Source organism: Ziziphus jujuba, chromosome 12 (assembly GCF_031755915.1).
Source record: "Ziziphus jujuba cultivar Dongzao chromosome 12, ASM3175591v1".
NCBI lineage: Eukaryota > Viridiplantae > Streptophyta > Magnoliopsida > Rosales > Rhamnaceae > Ziziphus > Ziziphus jujuba.
In genome coordinates this window covers 17,969,548-17,993,342 of record NC_083390.1, presented here as the reverse complement: position 1 = coordinate 17,993,342, position 23,795 = coordinate 17,969,548, and the positions used below count along the sequence as shown (strand labels likewise).

The window sequence follows — 23,795 nt, the reverse complement described above, 5'->3', positions numbered from 1 at the left end:
GGCTAGTCATCATGCTCATGAGCTTGAATGTGGCAGTATTATTGGACAACCCCCAGGACCACGCTGCAAAGTCACTCGTAAATATTTCAAATTCACGGCTGCTTCTTCTTCCCTAAACCCTCCAGTTGGACCTCAAAAACCCCCTAGGTAATGGAGAAAATAACTTCCAAAATGGAAATAAAATAAAATAAAATAAAATAAAAGAAAGGAAATGTGATTTGCTATCATTGTGCAAGCATTTTGTTTTCAAAGTTTTTACCATGAGTTTTGTCATCATTACTAAATATTTTTTATATAATATTTAGTCACAAGAAATCATAACGTTACATTGTGGTTGTCAAGATGAGAACTTCCTTTTTCTTGAGCACTCTAATCATCAGAATATATATATATATATATATTTTTGGATCTCTTCAATTTCTTTAAGATCTCCATATATTTTTTGTTCCATTGATTTGCTTGTATAATTGGCTTGTGTAATTTCTTTTAATTTTGTCTTTAAAATTAGATACCATGAAATTACCTTAATCGTCTAATTTACTTTTCAATTTTTTATTATTATCTAACTTCGCATGCATTTCAATGTTTTCACAGTTCTACAGTTTTGCATCCCCCAATTAGAGACAAATTCTTAGCTTTCTTTTCATCTTGATTTTATGAGGTATAAATATGTACAATGACAAATTAAGTATTAATAAATTACATGTTCAAATTAAAGATTCCCAACAATTAAACTAAATTACTTTTTTCACTATCTCTCCCTCTCTTTTTCTAAATAACTTCCACATAATTCTGGTGTGATTATGACCAAAATATTCACAAATTCCCAACTCTGGTGTGGTTGACTGAAGGAACAAATTAGTCAAAAATTCCCAGTTTATGCGCATATGGCAAAATTTGCATTGAAGTTTGCTTGGCCATATGATTATAGCTCAAACAGGTTAAAATGATAGTGCTTGAAGAATTGGAAGATATTTGATCTGTATCCTTTTTAAAATCATAAATCTGAGCAAGCATTCATATGTAGCAAAGGCAAGGCATAAACTGCCAAAAGTTATTGCAACGCTCGTGGGCTTTAGATCCAAAAAAGTATCTACTTCGTTTATTTAGAATATGGATGTCTTTTATGTTCGGTTGGAATGAAATTCTTCTCACTTTGCTGTGTACTATGAAAGAAAATAGAAAATAATTTGGCATAGATGCCCATGCTCAGTAACCGGCTTAAATAACAAAACATTTTATTATCACAAACTATATAGTTACCCTGGCAAGCAGTGCAGTACATGTATTTTTATTTGATTTAAGACCAACTTGTATGGAAGTAAACGAAAATATGCATCCTATTATATACTATTAATAAGGTAAACGAAAATATGCATTCTATTATATACTATTACTAAGGTGCACTCTGTTATATGTTATTACTAAGGTGCATATCTAATGCTCAATTTTTATGGAAGTAAACGAAAATGGAGCAGGCGGAGCTGAAACCTGAAGTATTCCTTCAAGCATGAGCAATACCTTCTTCATGGTGGGTCTTACGTTAGGGTCTTCTTGGAGGCACCAAATGGCAACCATGACAAACCTCTCAACCATCTTCCTATCATCCATGGCCTCCATGTCATTTTCAATCAGAGCATCCGGCTTCCCTTCCAAATAGCAGTCGAAAGCATAATCAGTTAAAATTCTTTTATGTTCCTCATTAACCTCCGTATCTAAGACATTTCTTCTACAGCAAATGATTTCTAGCAGCACCACTCCAAAACTGTACACATCAACCTTCACAGACACCGGTGCAGACCTGAACCAATCAGGAGCAACGTACCCTTTTGTTCCTCTGATGTTTGTTTTCGTATGGCTTTGGTTGATAAGCAAAAGCTTCGCCAACCCAAAGTCAGAAATCCGAGCATTGTAATACTCGTCCAGAAGTATGTTTTGAGGCTTTATGTCGCAGTGTATGATCTGTTTGCTGCATTCATCGTGCAAGTAAGCGAGTCCTCTTGCTATCCCAAATGCTATTTCTGTCCTCTGTTTCCAACTGGGTTTGGGATCTCCATATAGAAATTTTGCTAAAGTTTCATTTCTCAGGAACTCATAAACCAGCAGTCTGTGCTGTTTCTCATCACAATAACCAACTAGCCGGACAAGATTCTTGTGATGTGTTTGGCCTATAATGTTAACTTCTGCTTTGAATTCTCTGTCAATGTCTTCAAACACTCTGTCTAACATCTTGACGGCAATAAGACCAGTTGATCTCGTTTCACCTTTGTAAACTATCCCACAAGATCCTCTTCCTAGCTCTTCCTTGAATCCATTTGTGGCCTCTATCAGCTCCTTGTAGGTAAATTGCTGCAATCTGTTTTCGATAGAACTTTCATTTGGAGAAATTTCAGGTCCAAGGAGATTCCTCTTCAAGAACATGAAGAAACCCACAAATACAAAATTGACCATCACAGAACTGCCTAAGAGAACAGACAACACCACAATCATCAATATGTTCTGGTCCTTAGCTGGGACTTTTGGAGGAAGAAGTGGGATATCAGGAGACGAATTATAAGCTGTTTTGAAATAAGCTGTGGTATATAATTCAACTCTCCCATTGGAAAGTGGAGACCTCTTCTTCCAACAGCGAAATTTAAAGGGGTTAAAAACGACTGCTGCACATAAACAATCATGTAAACAAGCGGTTTTGCAGCTCTCCCTATTAATAGAGCTAAGCACTTCGTAATCCGAAAATCCAAAATTAACATTTAATTTCTCTTGCATGAAGTGGTTCTCTGGGTGGGTTTGCCCCAAACTATTATCGCAACCCAGTAAGAAATTTGGTCTGCAGCCACTATATGCATCAGCTGGATTGACCAAAGAATAACCATCTGGGCATATGCAATTTGTCCTTCCATCAGATTGGATTGAGCAGATACTGTTAAACCCACATACTCCACTTCCCATTTCTCCTATTATCTCATAGCATACATCCTCCGGTATTGATGTTATGGTTGTCCATGTTTCATTTGCAGCAGACGGATCTTTGGAGTGAGAGTTTAGGGTAAGAGCCCCATCAAAATTAAGACTCACTCTCATATAGTAGTCCAAAGGATTTGAGACCGGAACTTCCGGTTTCATAATAAAGATTTTGCTTTCATTTTTTGTCAGTACATACAAGCCTGACAAATCAAACACTACTTGGTCACCAGGATTCGATGTATCGCCAATGGAAGAGTAATTATAATAAGAAAAGTTACCAGGCAAATTTATGGTAATAAGCTTAGCAATACCATCAATATCCAAACAAAACTGGAATCTTCTCGGTGTGAAGTTGTTATTACTTGTTCTTGCAGAAAGAAAACCACCAAACTTCATGATCTGAGAAGGCAGTAGCGTATCAGTGGGATGGTTGAAGCTCTCCCATAGGGGTTTAGAACTACCATCCAACAGCATAAAGTTGCCTGTATCATTCATCACAGCATAGTTTACTTCAGCAGAACTCGTTTTTCCAGAGTTCCATAATGTTTGAGCACCGTTTTTGAGCACGAGAGCACTGTCAGAAGTTAGCTCCAGTTTGGAATTCCTTGGAACCGGTTTACCTTGATTTGCATTTGCATACCAAACTGGGGTGAATGGGCGGATAGTTTGTAATACCAAATGGCAAGTACGAAGGCATCATCATCAAGCTGATGGAATCCAAATGCAAAATCTTCCGAAGGTGAAAGCCATAAAGAATTATTGCTTCCTGCAGTCAGAGAAGTTGGAACATTTATTTTGCCGTTGGTTTGAGCAACGACAACGGAAAGGGGAAGTTGGAGAAGAAGAAGAAAAAGGATAGCCATTAATGGTCAATGAATTTCAAGGACAAATCTACTAGCTGATCATTTCTAGCATGGGGAAGTTTATTAAGAAAAAAAAATTGCAGAAAACTGGAATTTATAGGCTACACGTACATGTTGAAAAATACAATCTGCATTTCATTGTTTTTTTTTTTTTTTTTTGTCTTTTTTTTTTTTTGGTGGAGGCATTATCAAACTATATGGCACTTTTAGTTGAGTTATTAATATTTACTTACGAAAAAAAAATTGCAAAAAACTGGAATTTGTAGGCTATACGTACATGTTGAAAAATACAATCTGCATTTGATTTTTTTTTATTATTTTTTTATTTTTTAGGTGGAGGCATTATCAAACTTTATGGCACTTTTATTTGAGTTATTAATATTTTCTTACGAAAAAAAAAAGACCTGACAATGTGTCAGGCCTAAAAATGTTCCAATAAAAATAGTTGGGATTGTTTTGAGATTTTGAACAAATTTGGCATTTTCGTCAATGTGGAGATATGCATGTTCATATTCATTTTGTGCCTTAGAGGTGGGAATGCCAATACTAAGACCTTCTAGCACGTGATATTTCCACACGTTAAGGTTGACTTGTGGTCAATGGGCAGGCTTCGTCGAAAGAAATCATAACGTTATGGTTGACTTGTGGCCAAGATTAAGACCTCCCGGTCTCGGAGTTCGAAACGGCAACGTTCCCAGTCTTCGTCAATGTGGGATAAAAGGATAATCAAGGTTCATTCTGTGTTTATGACTCTGTTTTAGAAAAATGTTCTCATAATTTTCTCCATTTAGAAAAATCATTTTATGATTTTACATCTCATATTATACATATATATATATATATATATTTTTTTTTTTTGTGTGTGTCCAATTAAATAATTAAACAATATATTTTATATAGTTTTTCAAATATAATAATATATTTAAAACGACACATTAATAAATTTTGTTCCTCATCAGTCGGTCCTGGAAATATTCTTCATCACATAACATATAACAAGGTTTATATTGAATTCAAATTAAACAATGAAATTTCTAACCATATACATGCTGAAAGATCTCACTGCATTGAATTTGTATTTTGAACTTATTTTTGCTTGATATTAATTATGGACATACGTCTTGACTGGGACATCAGCCAGCAGTGCTTGATATGCTTCTTCATCACCGTTAGATTAAGTTTATGGAAACTTTGGATATTTCATGGCTTCTGCTGATTTGAATTCATTTAATTGTTTAGAAAATATAGAATACCGTGAAATTATTGCATATGGAAGGAAGGAAGGGACTCATTCGGTAGAATCCTTTGTTTTACCACTCTCTTTTCCCTTATAAAACAGAGATCAAATGGCTAAAAATAAAAATAAAAATGTATTTATTTATTTATTTTTATATAGGAATTATTCTACGTACAATCTATTCTGACAAGTTTGAGCAGTGCTAACAATACTTTGTAGCACTCGCTTGTGCATTATTTTGTGTCTGTACGTTACACGTATTCTCTACATTTTGCCAACACCAATACATTATTTTACATGAAATATAGCCCACACTTCTTCATTTTAATTACAGAAGTTCTATTCACAGAGTCTTTCTTTCCAATTTCTTTTACTTTCAATTTTTCTTTTGTTAATAATAGTATTATGCACAAAGTTGCTAAGGATGAGATTAATGTTAGAAAGGGCAAACATTCACTTGTCTCTTGACTTCTAGAGGATTTAATTAGGGTTAGCAAGTTATCTCGAACCATCTTATCCCTATAATATCCCAATTTTAATTGGACGGGGATTCCCCCAAGTTAATCACGATGGCGGAGTAGAGATGAGCAAAATTTTATTTTATTTTATTTTATTTTTTTTTTTTGGGGCCTTAGGTTAGAGACCAGGAATATAGTCTCCGTCTGTATCCCTCCCTATTTACATATATATATAAAATAAAGAAATATTATTATTATTTATTTTTATATATTTTTCATTTATTTTAAAAAGAATATAAAAACGTTAACTAAGTTTAGATATGTTTGTTAACAAAATTTAATTTTATTTTATTTTTTTAAAAAAATGTGGCCTATCCTGATTCTCCAATAAATGAGAAATGAGACAAGGATAGGAATGGAAAATCAACCCGCTCAACCTCTCAAATAAAGGTGTACAAGCTAAGGACACTTCATGTGAAATGTGTATTGGTTTAAGCAAATGATGGTATAATTCACATTCAGTTCTTTTTTTTCTGGTCAGGCAATTTCCTAACTTCTTCAACTTTCTTTTTCTTCATTTTCCATCTTTTTTCAAAACAACGATATATTAAAACGAGACAAAATTATTGGGTTGCCTTGTGGGCCATGGGCATTCTTTATTTGAGCAATGTTTTGAGGTTGGTCTTTCTCGATGTGGGACCAAGATATCAAGGTTCATTCTAAGCTTATGATTCCGTTTGAAAATAATGTTCTAAGTATAAATTATATTATATAGTACCTTGGGCTCATTATAAAACATATACCTTAAAGTATTATATTTACTTTTAAGAATTCGAATATAATGCAAAATAATGGACTACATTGACATTTTGAATCAAACTTTAGTCACCAAATTATATATTCAAAATCAAAACAAAAATAAAGTGTAAACCTTTAGAGTGGTTTGCTTTGTTCTTTTGAGTTCAAAATTTCAAATTGACTTGTTTGTGTCACATAAACCCAAACTCAGTTTTTCCTTTTTCTTTTTTTTTTCTTTTTTTTTTTTCAGTTTGTTTTTATTTCTTTTTGACATTATAAATTTAGGTTTATATTTGAAATCCTCAAGAAAAAAGAGGGAATTATTTGTTAACCCAATTTTTACTTGCAGCATACCCTTTTTTGGTTTTTTATTTTTTTATTTTTTTTATTTTTTTATATGGTTTTGTTTCCAACTGGGTTGTTGTTTTTCCTCACAAATACTTGATAATATAAGGTTCCAAGCAAGTGAACCCTTCATCATACTTTATTTACAACATTAAAGCATATTTCTCCAATTCTTTTCAATACATTGAACGTGCTAACTGCAAGTTAAAGTAATGTTTTCATAGCCCTTATGACATCGCAGTATATTTATAAGATCTTGGGTTAAAGACAATTGTTTGGCTTTCCGACAATGTAAAATACAGAAGTTCAACAACATTGTCATGTCTCTTGTAAAAATTCACGAGCTGTGCATGCAATAGTCTTTTAACTTTTGACTCTTGCAATAAATCTTATTGGAATAGTCACCACTAATTGAAAAATCAATGACAGAAGGGATGTCATATCATTCAAGGTAAATCCTCAAAAGAGGGGCTCTCTGCAGGATATTTGAATGCATCCTCTCAAATTCACGAAGTGTGCTTTTGAATTAATGGCCAGGACTAACTTTAATTGCATTTATAAGGCACTCAACTTCATACCCTTCTTCATCACCCAAAACTGCTGTAGAATATTGTGGACTTGTTGCATATGGAAGGAAGGGGCTCATTGGGTAGAGTCATTTCTTTACCATCTCTTATCTCTTAGAAAACGGAGATAAAACAGCTAAAAATAAAAATAAAAAAATATCTGTTTATTTATTTTTATGTAGGAATTTTTTGAACAATCTAATTTGACAAACCATCCAAACTAAATCCACTACAACTATTCACCCAAAAATTTTTTTTTTTTAAGTTTCACAATTTTCAAAAAATAAAGGTACTCCTTAATACTTGATAACTACCCCAAGCCTTTCTATTAATAATTGACATTTATTAAACGAGTAATGCTAGAGTATTAAGATGTTCACTAAAATAATGTATTATTATCTTAAATAATATTAGATATACCAACTAATCTATTAAGAATATTAACCAAGTAATATATATTATTTTATTATTGACATACTTATTCATATTTAGAATATATTAAAATTTTAATATAAAATAAAAACATATCAGCGTGTCACATTATTTAATATAGTAGTCGTTACTTTTAAAATTATTTTAAAATATTAATATAATTTAAATGCAAATAAATAAAATTTTAAAATAATAAGTGTATTAAATATAAATAAACTAATATAAAAATAACATAAGGGAAGACTTTTTTATATTCCTAGCTTTATTTTGTTTTGCTCAAACACATCAATTATTTGACTTTATTTGTAAAAGTGAAAATGTATAGAATGTTATGTCTATTTATATGTGGAAAAGTCTAGGAAACTAAACCCGAAAAGCCTAATCAAACTGAATCGATTTGGTTTGAGTTTTGGCCAATACTTTATTTTTTATTTCTTTTATTTCTTTAATTTTTTAATTTTTAAAAAAAATATTATTTTTATTTTGTAATAATTTAAATTTAATGTTACTAATATTTTAAACAAAATAATTAAAAATCATAAAAATATTTCTAAAATATGATTAGTTATAATAAAATATTTTTAAAAAATTATATTTGTATATGATTAATTCGATTCAATTTGATTTGAATAAAAAAACCAAACCGAACCAATTTGGTTCAATTGATTAATAATATAGATCAATTTATGCCCACCCCTAATTCTAGGTGGCACCTCACAAATAGCCAAGTTAACATCGATTTGGTAGAACATTCATTACTGATAAAGTTACTGAAAAACTACACTTTTCAATTTTCATTAACAATAGAAGAACATGATGGATAAGAAAAGGTATACAAAAAATAACATAATAAATATATTAAAGAATTTTCATATTTTAGCAAATATTAATTGATTGCATTTAGTTTTTTATTTTTTATACTAAAAAACTAATGTAGAAAAAATAAACTTTCTAATGTATCCAATTAAATCTTGCGGGTCCAATAAACATTTCATTATTGGTGATAATAAATAACATTCTTTTTTCTACTTCATTTAAAAAAAAAAAAAATAGCACCTTTTTACATTAAAATACATATATGATTTCTAGTAACTAGTCAGAATGGCCCATTATCAAAATTGGGCTAAACTGCACTCAATCAACAAAATGAGCAGTTCTGGGCTAGACCTATGGGCTCTTATTCTGCCAAATTGGGATCAAACTAATTGTTTGGAGGATGTGGGAAACATTGCCGACAACGTTTGGATGAAACCATAGACACATATCTTATATGCATAAAACTCAACCAAAACCTAGCAGTAGCTTCATTATGAGACTACTCATTTGGACATTAAGGGGCAAAAATCATGATTAGGGAAAATATTCATTATTCTATTTGGACCCTCTTTTCACAGGAAAAAGGAAAGGGCTAGTCATCATGTTCATGAGTTGAATGCACTACTATTAGACACCCACAGACCTCGCTGCAAAGTCATTCATAAATATTTCACATTTACGGCTGCTTCTTCTTCCCTCAACCCTCTACTTGGACCTCAAAAACCCCCTAGGTAATGGAGGAATTAACTACAAAAATAAGAAGGGAAAACGAAAAAAAAAAAAAAAAAAAGGGCAATGGAATTTGCTATCATTGTGCAAGCATTTTGTTTTGAAAGTTTCTCTACGGGTTTTGTCATCATAAGTTCATAACTAAATATTTTTTATATAATTTGTAGTCACAAGAAATCATAACGTTATATAGTGGGTTGTGGTTGTCAAGATAAGAATTTTCTTTTTTGAGCCCTCTAATCATCAGCATATATAACTGCTTGATGTAGATAACTACACCAATCTATCAATAGTCTCTTTTTTGGTCTCTTCAATTTCCTTCAATCTGCATATCCTTTTGTTTTATTGACTTGTTTGTATAATTTGTTTTAATTTTGCATTTCAAATGAAATTCGGCTTTGCTGCCAAAAAATTAAATAAATAAATAAATAAAATTAAAGTAACAAATTTTGATTAGTGTTTGGGGGAGCTAGATTGCTACACAATCTTAGTTTGCACGTAAATATATTTCATATAATACTCACTTATTCACTGTTTTTAGGCTTTCGTAGTGTATAGGAAAGCATGGAAAGCTATTTCCCAAAAGATTTGGTGTAATGTTAAGCATGTGAGGGAGGGTTTGTGATCTCTAAAAATAATAATAATAATAATAATAAAATATAATAAAAAAGACTTATTCCTAATTTCATGCCAGAATTTATTGAAATACTTGAGGTGGATTCTATATTCTGTATGTCCATCAATCCTTATCAACTTGAAAGGGTAACAAATAAGAGAAGGAAACAATAAAAATGAGAGAAAACAATAATTGGAAGTCTAGGAATTGGAAGAGTATATATATAATTGGAAGCTTAGGACTAGCTACGTACACAAAATTCCTGAATTATAGCCTGGAAATATAGCCTTAAAAGTCATCAAATTTGTAAGTTTTTGAAGCAAAAAGAAGTATAAAAATCTTTAATCAAACTCCTTTTTGTCTGCCACATCCTAATCAAATCCAAGACTACCCTGTTTCTCCTTAAGCATTAATATTTATTTGTTTGTTAGCTTGATTGATCTAATAAGTACATTTATACATATTTGTGTAAAGAGTAATGTTACAAAGCATCAAACCAAGACATTAATTTTTTGATTCAAAAATAAATATGAACTACATATAGAGAAACTAAAAGATAAGTTAAATTCAAAACAAATTGATAAAATAATATCACATCATTCACAAATCACAATTACTTAAATAGCATTCACAAATCACAATCATTTAAATAGTAGTCCAAAGGATTCGAGATCGGAACTTCCGGTTTCATAATAAAGATTTTGCTTTCAGATTTTGTCAATACATACAAACCTGGTAACCAGGATTCGATGTATCCCCAGTGGAATAATATGTATGATAAGATTGGTTTCCATGCAAAATTATGGTAATAAGCTTAGCAATACCATCAATATCCAAACGAAACTGGAATCGTCTCAGTGTGAAGTCGTTGTTACTTGTTCTGGCAGAAAGAAAACCACCTATCTTCATGATCTGAGAAGGCATCAGCGTATCAGTGGGATGGTTGAAGCTCTCCCATATGGGTTTAGAACTAGTATCCAGGAGTATAAAGTTGCCTGTATCATTCATCACAGCATAGGCTACTTCAGCAGAACCCGTTTTTCCAGAGTTCTGTAATGTTTGAGCATCGTTTTTGAGCACGAGACCACTGTCAGAAGTTAGCTCCAGTTTGGAATTCCTTCAAGCTGGTTTACCTTCAATTGCATACCAAACTGTGGTGAGTTGGCCGGATAGTTTGTAATACCAAATGGCAAGTATGAAGGCATCATTATCAAGCTGGTGGAACAAATGCAAAATCCTTAGAAGGTGAAAGCCATAAATTATTATTTCTTCATGCAGTCAGAGAAGTTCCAACAGTTATTTTGCCCTTGGGTTGAGCAACAACAAGGAAAAGGGGAAGATAGAGAAGAAGAAAAAGAAGAGAAAATGTAGCCATTAATGGTCAATGAAATTCATAGACAAAGCTACTACTTGATCATTTCTAGTATGGGGAGCTTCAAGAAGGAAAAAGATTGCAAAAGATTGGAATCATAGGCTATACGTGTTTCCAGTACTATATATATATATATATATATATGATACTACTCTACAAGTTTTTTATTATTATTATTATTATTATTATTAGCAACGCGCTTAAAGCCATCAGAAAGGAAAGCTAACGGTGCAAATTGAAAATCCAAGAGCTTAAACTGAAAATTAAAGTAACTTTTTCGTACGCCCTATAACTTCCTAGTATATATATATATATTTAAGCGATGGAGCCCAAGAGATTGTGCATGGTAGCATATATATAAATATATATATATATCCTAAATTACCGTCCAATATATTTTGAAGTCCATCCGTCAAGATAAAATTACTATCCCAATATATATAGCTATAAATGATGAAAAATGTGACTACAAGTGAATGTAATTAGACTTCTTTTGTTTTTTGCTTAACTGGAACAATTAAGCAGCAAAGTTGCAGCACGAATATTTTTAAATATTTAATAATTAAAATTCAAAGGAAAAGGGGGAAAAGATATCTATGAAGATGACCAATAAAATTATCAAATTGAATGGTTCTACGTATAGATTACCCTAATTATCATCTATGAAATGAATTGAAAATGTAATTGCTTTAATGCATATCCAACACAGGATATGTATGTTGCTGCCCAACTTAGCCTAGACTTTATCGACCAAAGTATTGAAACAATCAAGTAGAAAAGTTTCAGCATCAATATTATTAGAGATATAATAGTTTAAATTCAAAGGAAAAGGAAAAAAATATATATATATATATATATATATATATGTGTATATGTATATATCTTTGTAGATGATCAATAATATTATCTAACTGAGAGGCTTTGTATATGGATTATATTAATTATCATCTAGAAAATGAAACAGAAAAGGGATTGCTTTAACACGTATCCCACAATAATATATATATATATATATATATCACCAAGATAAAATTACCATCCCAATATATATAGCTATACATGTTGAAAAATATGATGGGAATTGAATTATAATTGGATTTTATTATTATTATTATTATTATTATTATTATTATTATTTGCTTAATTGGAACAATCAAGCATAAAAGTTTTAGCATCAATATTATTAAAGCTTTAATACCTAAAGTTCAAAGGAAAGGAAAATATATAAATATATTTATGGGATGTTTGACAAAATGAAAAATATTGAAGGAAACTGATTTTTGGAAATCAGTTTTTTGAGATTCAGTTTCCTGATAATGAATTTTCTTAGGATTGTTTTTACAGTGTTTGGTTAATTATAGAGGAAAATAGGACTTACAAGTAATTAAATAAATTTATATATTAAAATTAAAGGATAAAATTGTATTTAAAAAATACTTAATATCAGTTTCTCAGGAAATTTTAGAATGACATCTCTTTAATAGGATCCACTTTCCCTGTCAGTTTTCTACATTATAAGATTTATTTTCCACTAGGGTTCACAAATTTCTTCTCTTAAAAATTATCCAAACAGAAAAAAATTTCACTTTCCTAAAAAATTTTAAATTACCACTAATTTTACTACTACCCAAAAACCCCATTTGTGTATGCATTATATTAATTATCATTTAAAAAATAAAATAAAAAACAATATGGTGTTCTCTTTTTTTGTTTTTGACTATCCTCTAAGCTCTCATCATTCAAATGACTTGAACTGTGTACTCAAAAATATAAATAAAGATGTTTACCATTGAAATCATCCACTTTGTCAATATAAATATCTCATCCATTATAATTTAGCAATTCACCGTACTTGGACTTGGACAATCTTTTTTTCTTTTTTCTTTTTTTTTGGCTTAAAAAGCATCAAGCAGAAAAAGTTACAATTGGAATTTAAATGTGAATCGTAATTTGACTGGAACAACCAATTTTTTATTTTTTCTTTTGGCTTAAGAAGCATCAAGCAGAAAAAGTTGCAATTGGACTTTTTTTTTTTTTTTTCTTTTCTCCTTTTTGCTGAACTGGAACAATCAACTTTTTTTTTTTAACTTAAAAAGCATCAAGCAGAAAAATTTCAGAATCAATAATTATTAAAGATTTAATAAATGGAATAGCAGCAATGTGAACACACAGCCACAGATCGCCTTGACTTTGACCGTTAGAGATTTACTAAATGGAAAAGCGACAACGTAGAACACATTGCGACCGACCACCATGACTTTTGACTTTTGGAAAACGGAGGGTGTCCCAGAAGCGAGCAGTAACCAGAGCTGCTGGACCACCTCGACAAAGTGGGGCAACCCTACCTTCAAAATTCTCGGAGGACATTTTCGTCAACGTGGAAATATTCACCCGCAAAGCTAACCGTGATAATTTCCATGCCTTACCAACTCCCTGCCTAGCTCGTGGGCCATCGGCATTCTTTGTTTGAACAATATCTAAGAGATGGATTTGGTCGATGTGGGACAAGAATATCAGGGTTCATATATGATAAATAAGATTAGTATATTTGAAGTACTATATTTACTTTTTAAGAATTAAAAACTAATATAAAAATTAGGGATTACTTTGGCATTTTGAATCAAATTTAGTAGTCAAATTATATTCAAAGTAAAAAAAAAAAAAAAAAAAAAGAAAGAAAAAAAAAAGAAGTAAGTATGAACCTTTAAAGTGATTTATTTCTTTTTTTTTTTTTGGCTTTGAATTCTCTTGTGTTCAAATGGACTTGTGTGTGCCTCATAAACCCAAACTCAGTTCCTTTTTCATTTGCTTTTATTTCTTTTCTTACATAATAAATTTAGGTTTACGTTTGGAATCCTCAAGAAAAAAAGAGGGAATTATTTGTTGACCCAATTTTAAGTTGCAACATACCTTTACATTTTTGTTGGTCTTTTGTATGGCGCCTTTGATTGATTAGCAAAAGCGTGCAAGTAAATGAGTTTTTTACAATCCCAAGTGCCAGTACTTCTATCCTCCGTTTCCAATTGGGTTTCTCTTCATAATTACCTGACAATATAAGGTTCCAAGCAAGTGAAACCTTCATCATACTTTGTTTACAATATTAAGCATATTTCTCCATCTCTTTATATTACATTGAATGTGCTAGTATATAATGTGATTGGAACAGTGGTTTTTTAGTTTGGACCTCTTTTCGTAGAAAAAGGAAAGGGCTAGTCATCATGCTGATGAGCTTGAACGTGGTAGTATTATTGGACAACCCCCAGGACCACGCTGCAAAGTCACTCGTAAATATTTCAAATTCACGGCTGCTTCTTCTTCCCTAAACCCTCCAGTTGGACCTCAAAAACCCCCTATGTAATGGAGAAAATAACTTCCAAAATGGAAATAAAATAAAATAAAATAAAAGAAAGGAAATGTGATTTGCTATCATTGTGCAAGCATTTTGTTTTCAAAGTTTTTACCATGAGTTTTGTCATCATTACTAAATATTTTTTACATAATATTTAGTCACAAGAAATCATAACGTTACATTGTGGTTTGTGGTTGTCAACATGAGAACTTCCTTCTTCTTGAGCACTCTAATCATCAGAATATACCTTTTTTTTTTCTTTTTTGGGATCCCTTCAACTTCTTTAAGATCTCCATATATTTTTTGTTCCATTGATTTGCTTGTATAATTGTCTTGTATAATTTCTTCTAATTTTGTCTTTAAAATAAAATACCATTAAGTTACCTTAATCGTCTTATTTACTTCTCAAATTTTTTTGATTATCTAATTTCGCATGCATTTCCACGTTTTCACAGTTCTACAGTTTTGCATCCCCCAATTAGAGTCAAATTCTTAGCTTTCTTTTCATCTTGATTTTACGAGGTATAAATATGTACAACGATAAATTAAGCATTAATAAATTACATGTTCAAATTAAAGCTTCCCACCAATTAAACTAAATTACTTTCACTATCTCTCCCTCTCTTTTTCTAAATCACTTCCACATAATTCGGGTGTGATTATGACCAAAATATTCACAAAGTCCTAACTCTGGTGTGGTTGACTGAAGGAACAAAATAGTCAAAAATTCCCAGTTTGTGCGCATATGGCAAAATCTGCATTGAAGTTTGCTAGGCCATATGATTATAGCTCAAACAGGTTAAAACGATAGTGCTTGAAGAATTGGAAGATATTTGATCTGTATCCTTTTTAAAATCATAAATCTGAGCAAGCATTCATATGTAGCAAAGGCAAGGCATAAACTGCCAAAAGTTATTGCAACGCTCGTGGGCTTTAGATCCAAAAAAGTATCTACTTCGTTTATTTAGAATATGGATGTCTTTTATGTTTGGTTGGAATGAAATTCTTCTCACTTTGCTGTGTACTATGAAAGAAAATAGAAAATAATTTGGCATAGATGTCCATGCTCAGTAACCGGCTTAAATAACAAAACATTTTATTATCACAAACTATATAGTTACCCTGGCAAGCAGTGCAGTACATGTATTTTTATTTGATTTAAGACCAACTTGTATGGAAGTAAACGAAAATATGCATCCTATTGTATACTATTAATAAGGTAAACGAAAATATGCATTCTATTATATACTATTACTAAGGTGCACTCTATTATATGTTATTACTAAGATGCATATCTAATGCTCAATTTTTGTGGAAGTAAACGAAAATGGAGCAGGCGGAGCTGAAACCTGAAGTATTCCTTCAAGCATGAGCAATACCTTCTTCATGGTGGGTCTTACGTTAGGGTCTTCTTGGAGGCACCAAAGGGCAACCATGACAAACCTCTCAACCATCTTCCTATCATCCATGGCCTCCATGTCATTTTCAATCAGAGCATCCAGCTTCCCTTCCAAATAGCAGTCGAAAGCATAATCAGTTAAAATTCTTTTATTTTCCTCATCAACCTCCGTATCTAAGACATTTCTTCTACAGCAAATGATTTCTAGCAGCACCACTCCAAAACTGTACACATCAACCTTCACAGACACCGGTGCAGACCTGAACCAATCAGGAGCAACGTACCCTTTTGTTCCTCTGATGTTTGTTTTCGTTTGGCTTTGGTTGATAAGCAAAAGCTTCGCCAACCCAAAGTCAGAAATCCGAGCATTGTAATACTCGTCCAGAAGTATGTTTTGAGGCTTTATGTCGCAGTGTATGATCTGTTTGCTGCATTCATCGTGCAAGTAAGCGAGTCCTCTTGCTATCCCAAATGCTATTTCTGTCCTCTGTTTCCAACTGGGTTTGGGATCTCCATATAGAAATTTTGCTAAAGTTTCATTTCTCAGGAACTCATAAACCAGCAGTCTGTGCTGTTTCTCATCACAATAACCAACTAGCCGGACAAGATTCTTGTGATGTGTTTGGCCTATAATGTTAACTTCTGCTTTGAATTCTCTGTCAATGTCTTCAAACACTCTGTCTAACATCTTGACGGCAATAAGACCAGTTGATCTCGTTTCACCTTTGTAAACTATCCCACAAGATCCTCTTCCTAGCTCTTCCTTGAATCCATTTGTGGCCTCTATCAGCTCCTTGTAGGTAAATTGCTGCAATCTGTTTTCGATAGAACTTTCATTTGGAGAAATTTCAGGTCCAAGGAGATTCCTCTTCAAGAACATAAAGAAACCCATACATGTTGCACCCACAAATACAAAATTGACCAACACAGAACTGCCTAAGAGAACAGACAACACCACAATCATCAATATGTTCTGGCCCTTAGCTGGGACTTTTGGAGGAAGAGGTGGGATGTCAAGAGACGAATTAGAAGCTATTTTGAAATAAGTTGTGGGATATAATTCAACTCTCCCATTGGAAAGTGGAGACCTCTTCTTCCAACAGCGCTTGTTATCGGGGTCAAAAACGACTGCTGCACATAAACAATCATGTAAACAAGCGGTTTTGCAGGTATCCCTATTAATAGAGCTAAGCACTTCGTAATCTGAAAATGCAAAATTAACGTTTAATTTCTCCTGCATGAAGTGGTTCTCCTGGTAGATATGACCGAAACTATTATCACAACCCAGTAAGAAATTTGGTCTGCAGCCACCATATGCATCAGCTGGATTGACCAAAGAATAACCATCTGGGCATATGCAATTTGTCCTTCCATCAGATTGGATTGAGCAGATACTGTTAAACCCACATACTCCACTTCCCATTTCTCCTTTTATCGACCAGCATACATCCTCCGGTATTGATGTTATGGTTGTCCATGTTTCATTTGCAGCAGACGGATCTTTGGAGTGAAAGTTTAGGGTAAGAGCCCCATCAAAATTAAGACTCACTCTCATATAGTAGTCCAAAGGATTTGAGACCGGAACTTCCGGTTTCATAATAAAGATTTGCTTTCATTTCTTGTCAATACATACAAGCCTGACGAATCAAACACTACTTCGTCACCAGGATCCGATGTATCGCCAGTGGAAGAGTAATCGTAATAAGAAAAGTTACCAGGCAAATTTATGGCAATAAGCCTAGCAATACCATCAAGATCCAAACGAAACTGGAATCTTCTCGGTGCGAAGTCGGTGTCACTTGTTCTGGCAGAAAGAGAACCACCTAACTTCATGATCTGAGAAGGCAACAGCGTATCAGTGGGATAGTTGAAGCTCTCCCATATGGGTCTAGAAAAAATATCCAACAGCATAAAGTTGCCTGTATCATTCATCACAGCATAGTTTACATCAGCAGAACTCGTTTTTCCAGAGTTCCATAATGTTTCAGCACCGTTTTTTAGCACGAGAGCACTGTCAGGAGTTAGCTCCAGTTTGGAATTCCTTGGAACTGGTTTACCTTTATTTGCATTTGGATACCAAACTGGGGTGAATTGGCGGGATAGTTTGTAATACCAAATGGCAAGTATGAAGGCATCATTGTCAAGCTGGTGGAATCCAAATGCAAAATCTTTAGAAGGTGAAAGCCATAAATTATTATTGCTTCCTGCAGTCAGAGAAGTTGGAACATTTATTTTGCCGTTGGTTTGAGCAACGACAACGGAAAGGGGAAGTTGGAGAAGAAGAAGAAAAAGGATAGCCATTAATGGTCAATGAATTTCAAGGACAAATCTACTAGCTGATCATTTCTAGCATGGGGAAGTTTATTAAGAAAAAAAAATTGCAGAAAACTGGAATTTATAGGCTACACGTACATGTTGAAAAATACAATCTGCATTTCATTGGTTTTTTTCTTTTTTTTTTTTTTTTTTTTTTTGTTTGGTGGAGGCATTATCAAACTATATGGCACTTTTATTTGAGTTATTAATATTTACTTACGAAAAAAAAATTGCAAAAGACTGGAATTTGTAGGCTATACGTACATGTTGAAAAATACAATCTGCATTTGATTTTTTTTTATTATTTTTTATTTTTTAGGTGGAGGCATTATCAAACTTTATGGCACTTTTATTTGAGTTATTAATATTTTCTTACGAAAAAAAAAAGACCTGACAATGTGTCAGGGCTAAAAATGTTCCAATAAAAATAGTTGGGATTGTTTTGAGATTTTGAACAAATTTGGCATTTTCGTCAATGTGGAGATATGCATGTTCATATTCATTTTGTGCCTTAGGGGGGAATGCCAAGACTAAGACCTTCTAGCACGTGATATTTCCACACGTTAAGGTTGACTTGTGGTCAATGGGCAGGCTTCGTCGAACGGAATCATAACGTTAAGGTTGACTTGTGGCCAAGATTAAGACCTCCCGGTCTCGGAGTTCGAAACGGCAACGTTCCCAGTCTTCGTCAATGTGGGATAAAACGTAGATCCAACGGCTAAACATAAAAATAAAAAATGTATTTATTTATTTATTTTTATATAGGAATTCTACGTGCAATCTATTTTGACAAGTTTAAGCAGTGCTAACAATATTTTCTAGCACTCACTTGTGCATTCTTTTGTGTCTGTACGTTACACGTATCCTCTCTATTTTGCCAATACCAATACATATTTTACATGAAATAAAGCCCACACTTTCTTCATTTTAATTACAGAAGTGCTCTTATTCACAGAGTCTTTCTTTCCAATTACTTTTACTTTCATTTTTTTTTTTTTAAATAATAGTATATGAACAAAGTTACCAAGGATGAGATTAATGTTAGAAAGGGCAAACGTTCACGTGTCTCTTGACTACTAGAGGATTTAATTAGGGTTGGCAATTTAACTCGATCCATCTTGTCCCTATAATATCCCAATTTTAATTGGACGGGGATTCCCCCAAGTTAGTCAGGATGGCGGAGTAGAGATGAGGCAATTATTAGTATTTTTATTTTTATTATTATTATTATTATTATTATTTTGCCTTAGGTTAGATTTTAGGGTGAGACCAGGAATATGGTCTCCATTCTGTATCCCTTCCTATTTACATATATATATATATATATATATATATATATTTATATATATTTTAAAAAGAATATAAAAATGTTAACTAAGTTTTAAATATGTTTGTTAACAAAATTAAATTTTTTAAAATTTTATTATTTTTTATAAAAATAAAATAAAAAATGAGGCCAATCCTGATTCTCCAATACATGAGAAATGAGACAAGGATAGGAATGGAAAATCCCCGCTTAACCTCTCAAATAAAGGTGTACAAGCTAAGGACACTTCATGTGAAATGTGCAAATGATGGTTCTATTCACATTATAAATCACATTACAAATTTAATATCTACAATATTAATTTCTAACTCTCCTTATACCCTTCATTTTCAACAATTTTACAATTAAAAATATCTGAACCTATAATCACATTCACCCGTCAACAAATTTTGATATCTACAACCTTAATTCCTAAATCTTCAAATACCCTTCATTTTCAAGAATCTAATTGACAACTTTCTCTATAAGTCTAATTGAACCTATAATCACATTCAGTTCATTTTTTTCTGATCAGGCAATTTCCTAACTTCTTCAACTTTCTTTTTCTTCATGTTCCATCTTTTTTCAAAACAACGATATATTAAAACGAGACAAAGTTGTTGGATAGGCTTGTGGGCCATGGACATTCTTTATTTGAGCAATATTTTGAGGTTGGTCTTTCTCGATGTGGACAAAGATATGAAGGTTCATTCTAAGCTTGTGACTCTGTTTGAAAATAATGTTCTAAGTATAAATTATATTATATAGTACCTTGGGCTCATTATAAAACATATATTTTAAAGTATTATATTTACATTTAAGAATAGGAATATAATGCAAAATAAGGGACTACTTTGACATTTTGAATCAAATTTTAGTCACCAAATTATATATTCAAAATCAAAACAAAAATAAAGTGTGAACCTTTGGAGGAAACCACGGACGCATATCATATATATGCATAAAACTGAACCAAAGCCTAGAAGTAGCTTCATCTTGAGACTACTCATTTGGACATTAAGGGGCAAAATCATGATTAGGGAAAATATTCATTATTCCATTTGGACCCTCTTTTCACAAAAAAAAGGAAAGGGCTAGTCATCATGTTCATGAGCTTGAATGCACTACTATTAGACACCCACAGACCTCGCTGCAAAGTCACTCATAAATATTTCACATTTACGGCTGCTTCTTCTTCCCTCAACCCTCTACTTGGACCTCAAAAACCCCGTAGGTAATGGAGGAAATAACTACAAAAATAAGAAGGGGGGAAAAAAATAAAAGGCAATGGAATTTGCTGTCATTATGCAAGCATTTTGCTTTCAAAGTTTTTCTACGGGTTTTTTCATCATAAATAAATATTTTTATATAATTTGTAGCTACAAGAAATCATAATGTTATATAGTGGGTTGTGGTTGTCAAGATAAGAATTTTCCCTTTTTAAGCTCTCTAATCATCAGCATATATAACAGCTTGATGTCGATAATTGCACCAATCTATCAATAGTCTCTTTTTTAGTCTCTTCAATTTCCTTCAATCCGCATATCCTTTTGTTTTATTGACTTGTTTGTATAATTTGTTCAAATTTTGCATTTGAAATGAAATTTTGTTTTGCTCCCCGCCGCCCCACCCCCCACCCGCCAAAAAAAAAAAAACAAAATTAATAACAAATTTTGATTAGTGTTTGGGGGAGCTAGATTGGTACACAATCTTAGTTTGCACGTAAATATATTTCATATAATACTCACTTATTCACTGTTTTTAGGCTTTCGTAATGTATAGGAAAGCATGGAAAGCTATTTCCCAAAAGATTTGGTGTAATGTGAAGCATGTGAGGGAGGGGTTTGTGATCTCTAAAAAAAAATAAATGAATAAATTATATAATAAAAAAAACTTATTCCTAATTTCATGCCAGAATTTATTGAAATACTTGAGGTGGATTCTATATCCTGTATGTTCATCAATCATTATCAACTTGAAAGGGTAACAAATAAGAGAAGGAAACAATAAAGATGAGATAAAACAATAACTGGAAGTCTGGGAATTGGAAGAGTATATAGATAATTGGAAGCTTAGGACTAGCTACGTACACAAAATTCCTGAATTATAGCCTGGAAATATAGCCTTAAAAGTCATCAATTTTATAAGTTTTTGAACCAAAAGAAGTATAAAAATCTTTAATCAAACTCCTTTTTGTCTGCCACATCCTAATCAAATCCAAGACTACCCTATTTCCCCTTAAGCGTTAATATTTATTTGTTTGTTAGCTTGATTGATCTAATAAGTACATTTATACATATTTGTATAAAAAGTAATGTTACGAAGCATCAAACCAAGACATTAATTTTTTGATTCAAAAATAAATATGAACTACATATAGAGAAACTAAAAGATACACTACTAGAATCGAGCTGATACACGATGCAAGTACTGCGTCGCACTAAATAAACAGCGACGCATTCGACGGAGTCGCCAAATATCCTGTTGCGAAATATGTAAGATAACAGGCGACGTATCATAACAGTCGCCTATTCACAATTTTTAGCGACGCACATTTAATTTTTAACGACGCATACAATAATGTACTTATAGCGATGCATAAAATAGCGACGCTTTAGAATATTGTCGTTAAAACTTTTTAGCGACATTACCTTAATACGTCGCTAAATATTTGTGTCGCTAAAAATTTATTCTGAATAGCAACTCATTCATTTTTAGCGACACATTTTTTTATCGCCTATTTAGCGACGCATTATGTTTTAGAGACGAATTATGTGAGTCTCTTTTTTAGCAACCCATATATTTTTAGCGACTATTTTTTAGTGTCTCCAAATTAGTGACTCATGCATTTTTAGCGATACATTTTTTTGTCGCCTATTTAGTAACGCATTATGTTTTAGCGACGAATCTTGTGGGTCTCTTTTTTAGCAACCCATATATTTTTAGCGACTATTTTTTAGTATCTCCAAATTAGCGACCCGTTCGTGTTTTAGCGACAAATTATAAGAGTCGCATATTTATGAATTTTTAGCGATGCATTTACCCATTTAGCGACATATGCAGCAATTAACTTAAAGCGACACATTGATTTAGCGACGCTTTACGGAAAAGTCTTTAAAAATTTATTAGCGACTTTTTCGTTTAGGGTCGCTATATATTTATGTCGCTAAAATTGGAAAAATACTTTTAGTGACATTTTGTGTAGAGTCGCAAAATTTATGAGTCGCTAAATTGATCTTATTATATGTTGTTATATATTTTAGGCGACTTTTAATTATCTTAATGAGTCGCCATTTCTTTTATATTTTTTTAGATTTATATTTTTTAATTTTTAAAAATTTATTAAAATATAAAAGTAATTATAATACCAAAAAACCCAAACTAGCTTTGTCCAAAATAATTAGAATATAAAAATTTAAAATAAATACTTGTTCATAACAAAACAATTATCAATATAATTAAATATCATTTCATTGACATATTTTTACATATGCATGCTCATTAAGATGGAAGTTGATGTTCTCGTGTTGACGATATTACACCCTCATACTGCATATGGAAAAATAAAAAAATTTATTAACATTGACGCAAAATAAATTAATAAAAACTTAATCATTAATAAATTAATTTGTAATTTGGTAAATGAAAATTTAATGAATATTTTACCTTCTTAAGGTTTGGTGTGACACATTTCTCCTAATTAAAGTGGAAAACACATAAGAAAAAAACACATAATGAATAAATAAATATTACTTAAAACATAAGTTAATAAATATACGTACCAATTTATTTAGAAGATATTGTTTATCCATATCCCCTCACATTCATTACGAACATAGCCACTCTCATATTCATCCTCATGATCATTTTCATCAACACTTGGCAATTGTATGGCAAATGGATTGTGAGCCATTGTAGTATCGCCAAGAACATCTTCTTCAACAAAAGTACAATGTCATGGTGGCATGAAAACAACAGACCATCTCGAATCAAGTTGATCTTCAACATAAAATATTTGTTGAACTTGTGAAGCCATGATGAATGGGTCAAATTTATATCCAGTTTTACTAAAGTTAACACATGTAAACCCCATCTCATCAACTTTCACACCACTGTTGTCAACCCAATCACACTTGAACACTGGAATTCGAAACATAGTGTAATCGACGTCCCAAATCTCTCTTATGATCCCATAGTATGTCATCTCAGCTAAAATTGGGTTATTATCC

The 23,795-nt window shown here is 32.1% G+C and overlaps 3 protein-coding genes across 3 annotated transcripts; all 3 read right to left on the bottom strand.

Moving 5' to 3' along the window:
• Window positions 1-1,277: 1,277 nt before the first annotated feature.
• Window positions 1,278-3,651, bottom strand: LOC132800293 (G-type lectin S-receptor-like serine/threonine-protein kinase LECRK1). The gene has a single exon (XM_060813660.1). The coding sequence runs from the start codon at window positions 3,457-3,459 to the stop codon at window positions 1,438-1,440; it is 2,022 nt and encodes a 673-aa protein (XP_060669643.1). The 5' UTR covers window positions 3,460-3,651; the 3' UTR covers window positions 1,278-1,437.
• Window positions 3,652-15,801: 12,150 nt separating this feature from the next.
• On the bottom strand, window positions 15,802-17,541 carry LOC132800147 (G-type lectin S-receptor-like serine/threonine-protein kinase LECRK3). The gene has a single exon (XM_060813159.1). It carries the CDS (start codon window positions 17,539-17,541, stop codon window positions 15,841-15,843), a length of 1,701 nt encoding a protein of 566 aa, XP_060669142.1. The 3' UTR covers window positions 15,802-15,840.
• Window positions 17,538-18,245, bottom strand: LOC132800146 (G-type lectin S-receptor-like serine/threonine-protein kinase RLK1). The gene has a single exon (XM_060813158.1). It carries the CDS (start codon window positions 18,243-18,245, stop codon window positions 17,538-17,540), a length of 708 nt encoding a protein of 235 aa, XP_060669141.1.
• Between the last annotated feature and the right edge of the window lie 5,550 nt (window positions 18,246-23,795).

Excerpts from the sequence above, each read along its gene's own strand:
- LOC132800293 (XM_060813660.1), bottom strand. The coding sequence starts at position 3,459 with ATGAATGATACAGGCAACTTTATGCTGTTGGATGGTAGTTCTAAACCC.
- LOC132800147 (XM_060813159.1), bottom strand. The coding sequence starts at position 17,541 with ATGAAACCGGAAGTTCCGGTCTCAAATCCTTTGGACTACTATATGAGA.
- LOC132800146 (XM_060813158.1), bottom strand. The coding sequence starts at position 18,245 with ATGGCTATCCTTTTTCTTCTTCTTCTCCAACTTCCCCTTTCCGTTGTC.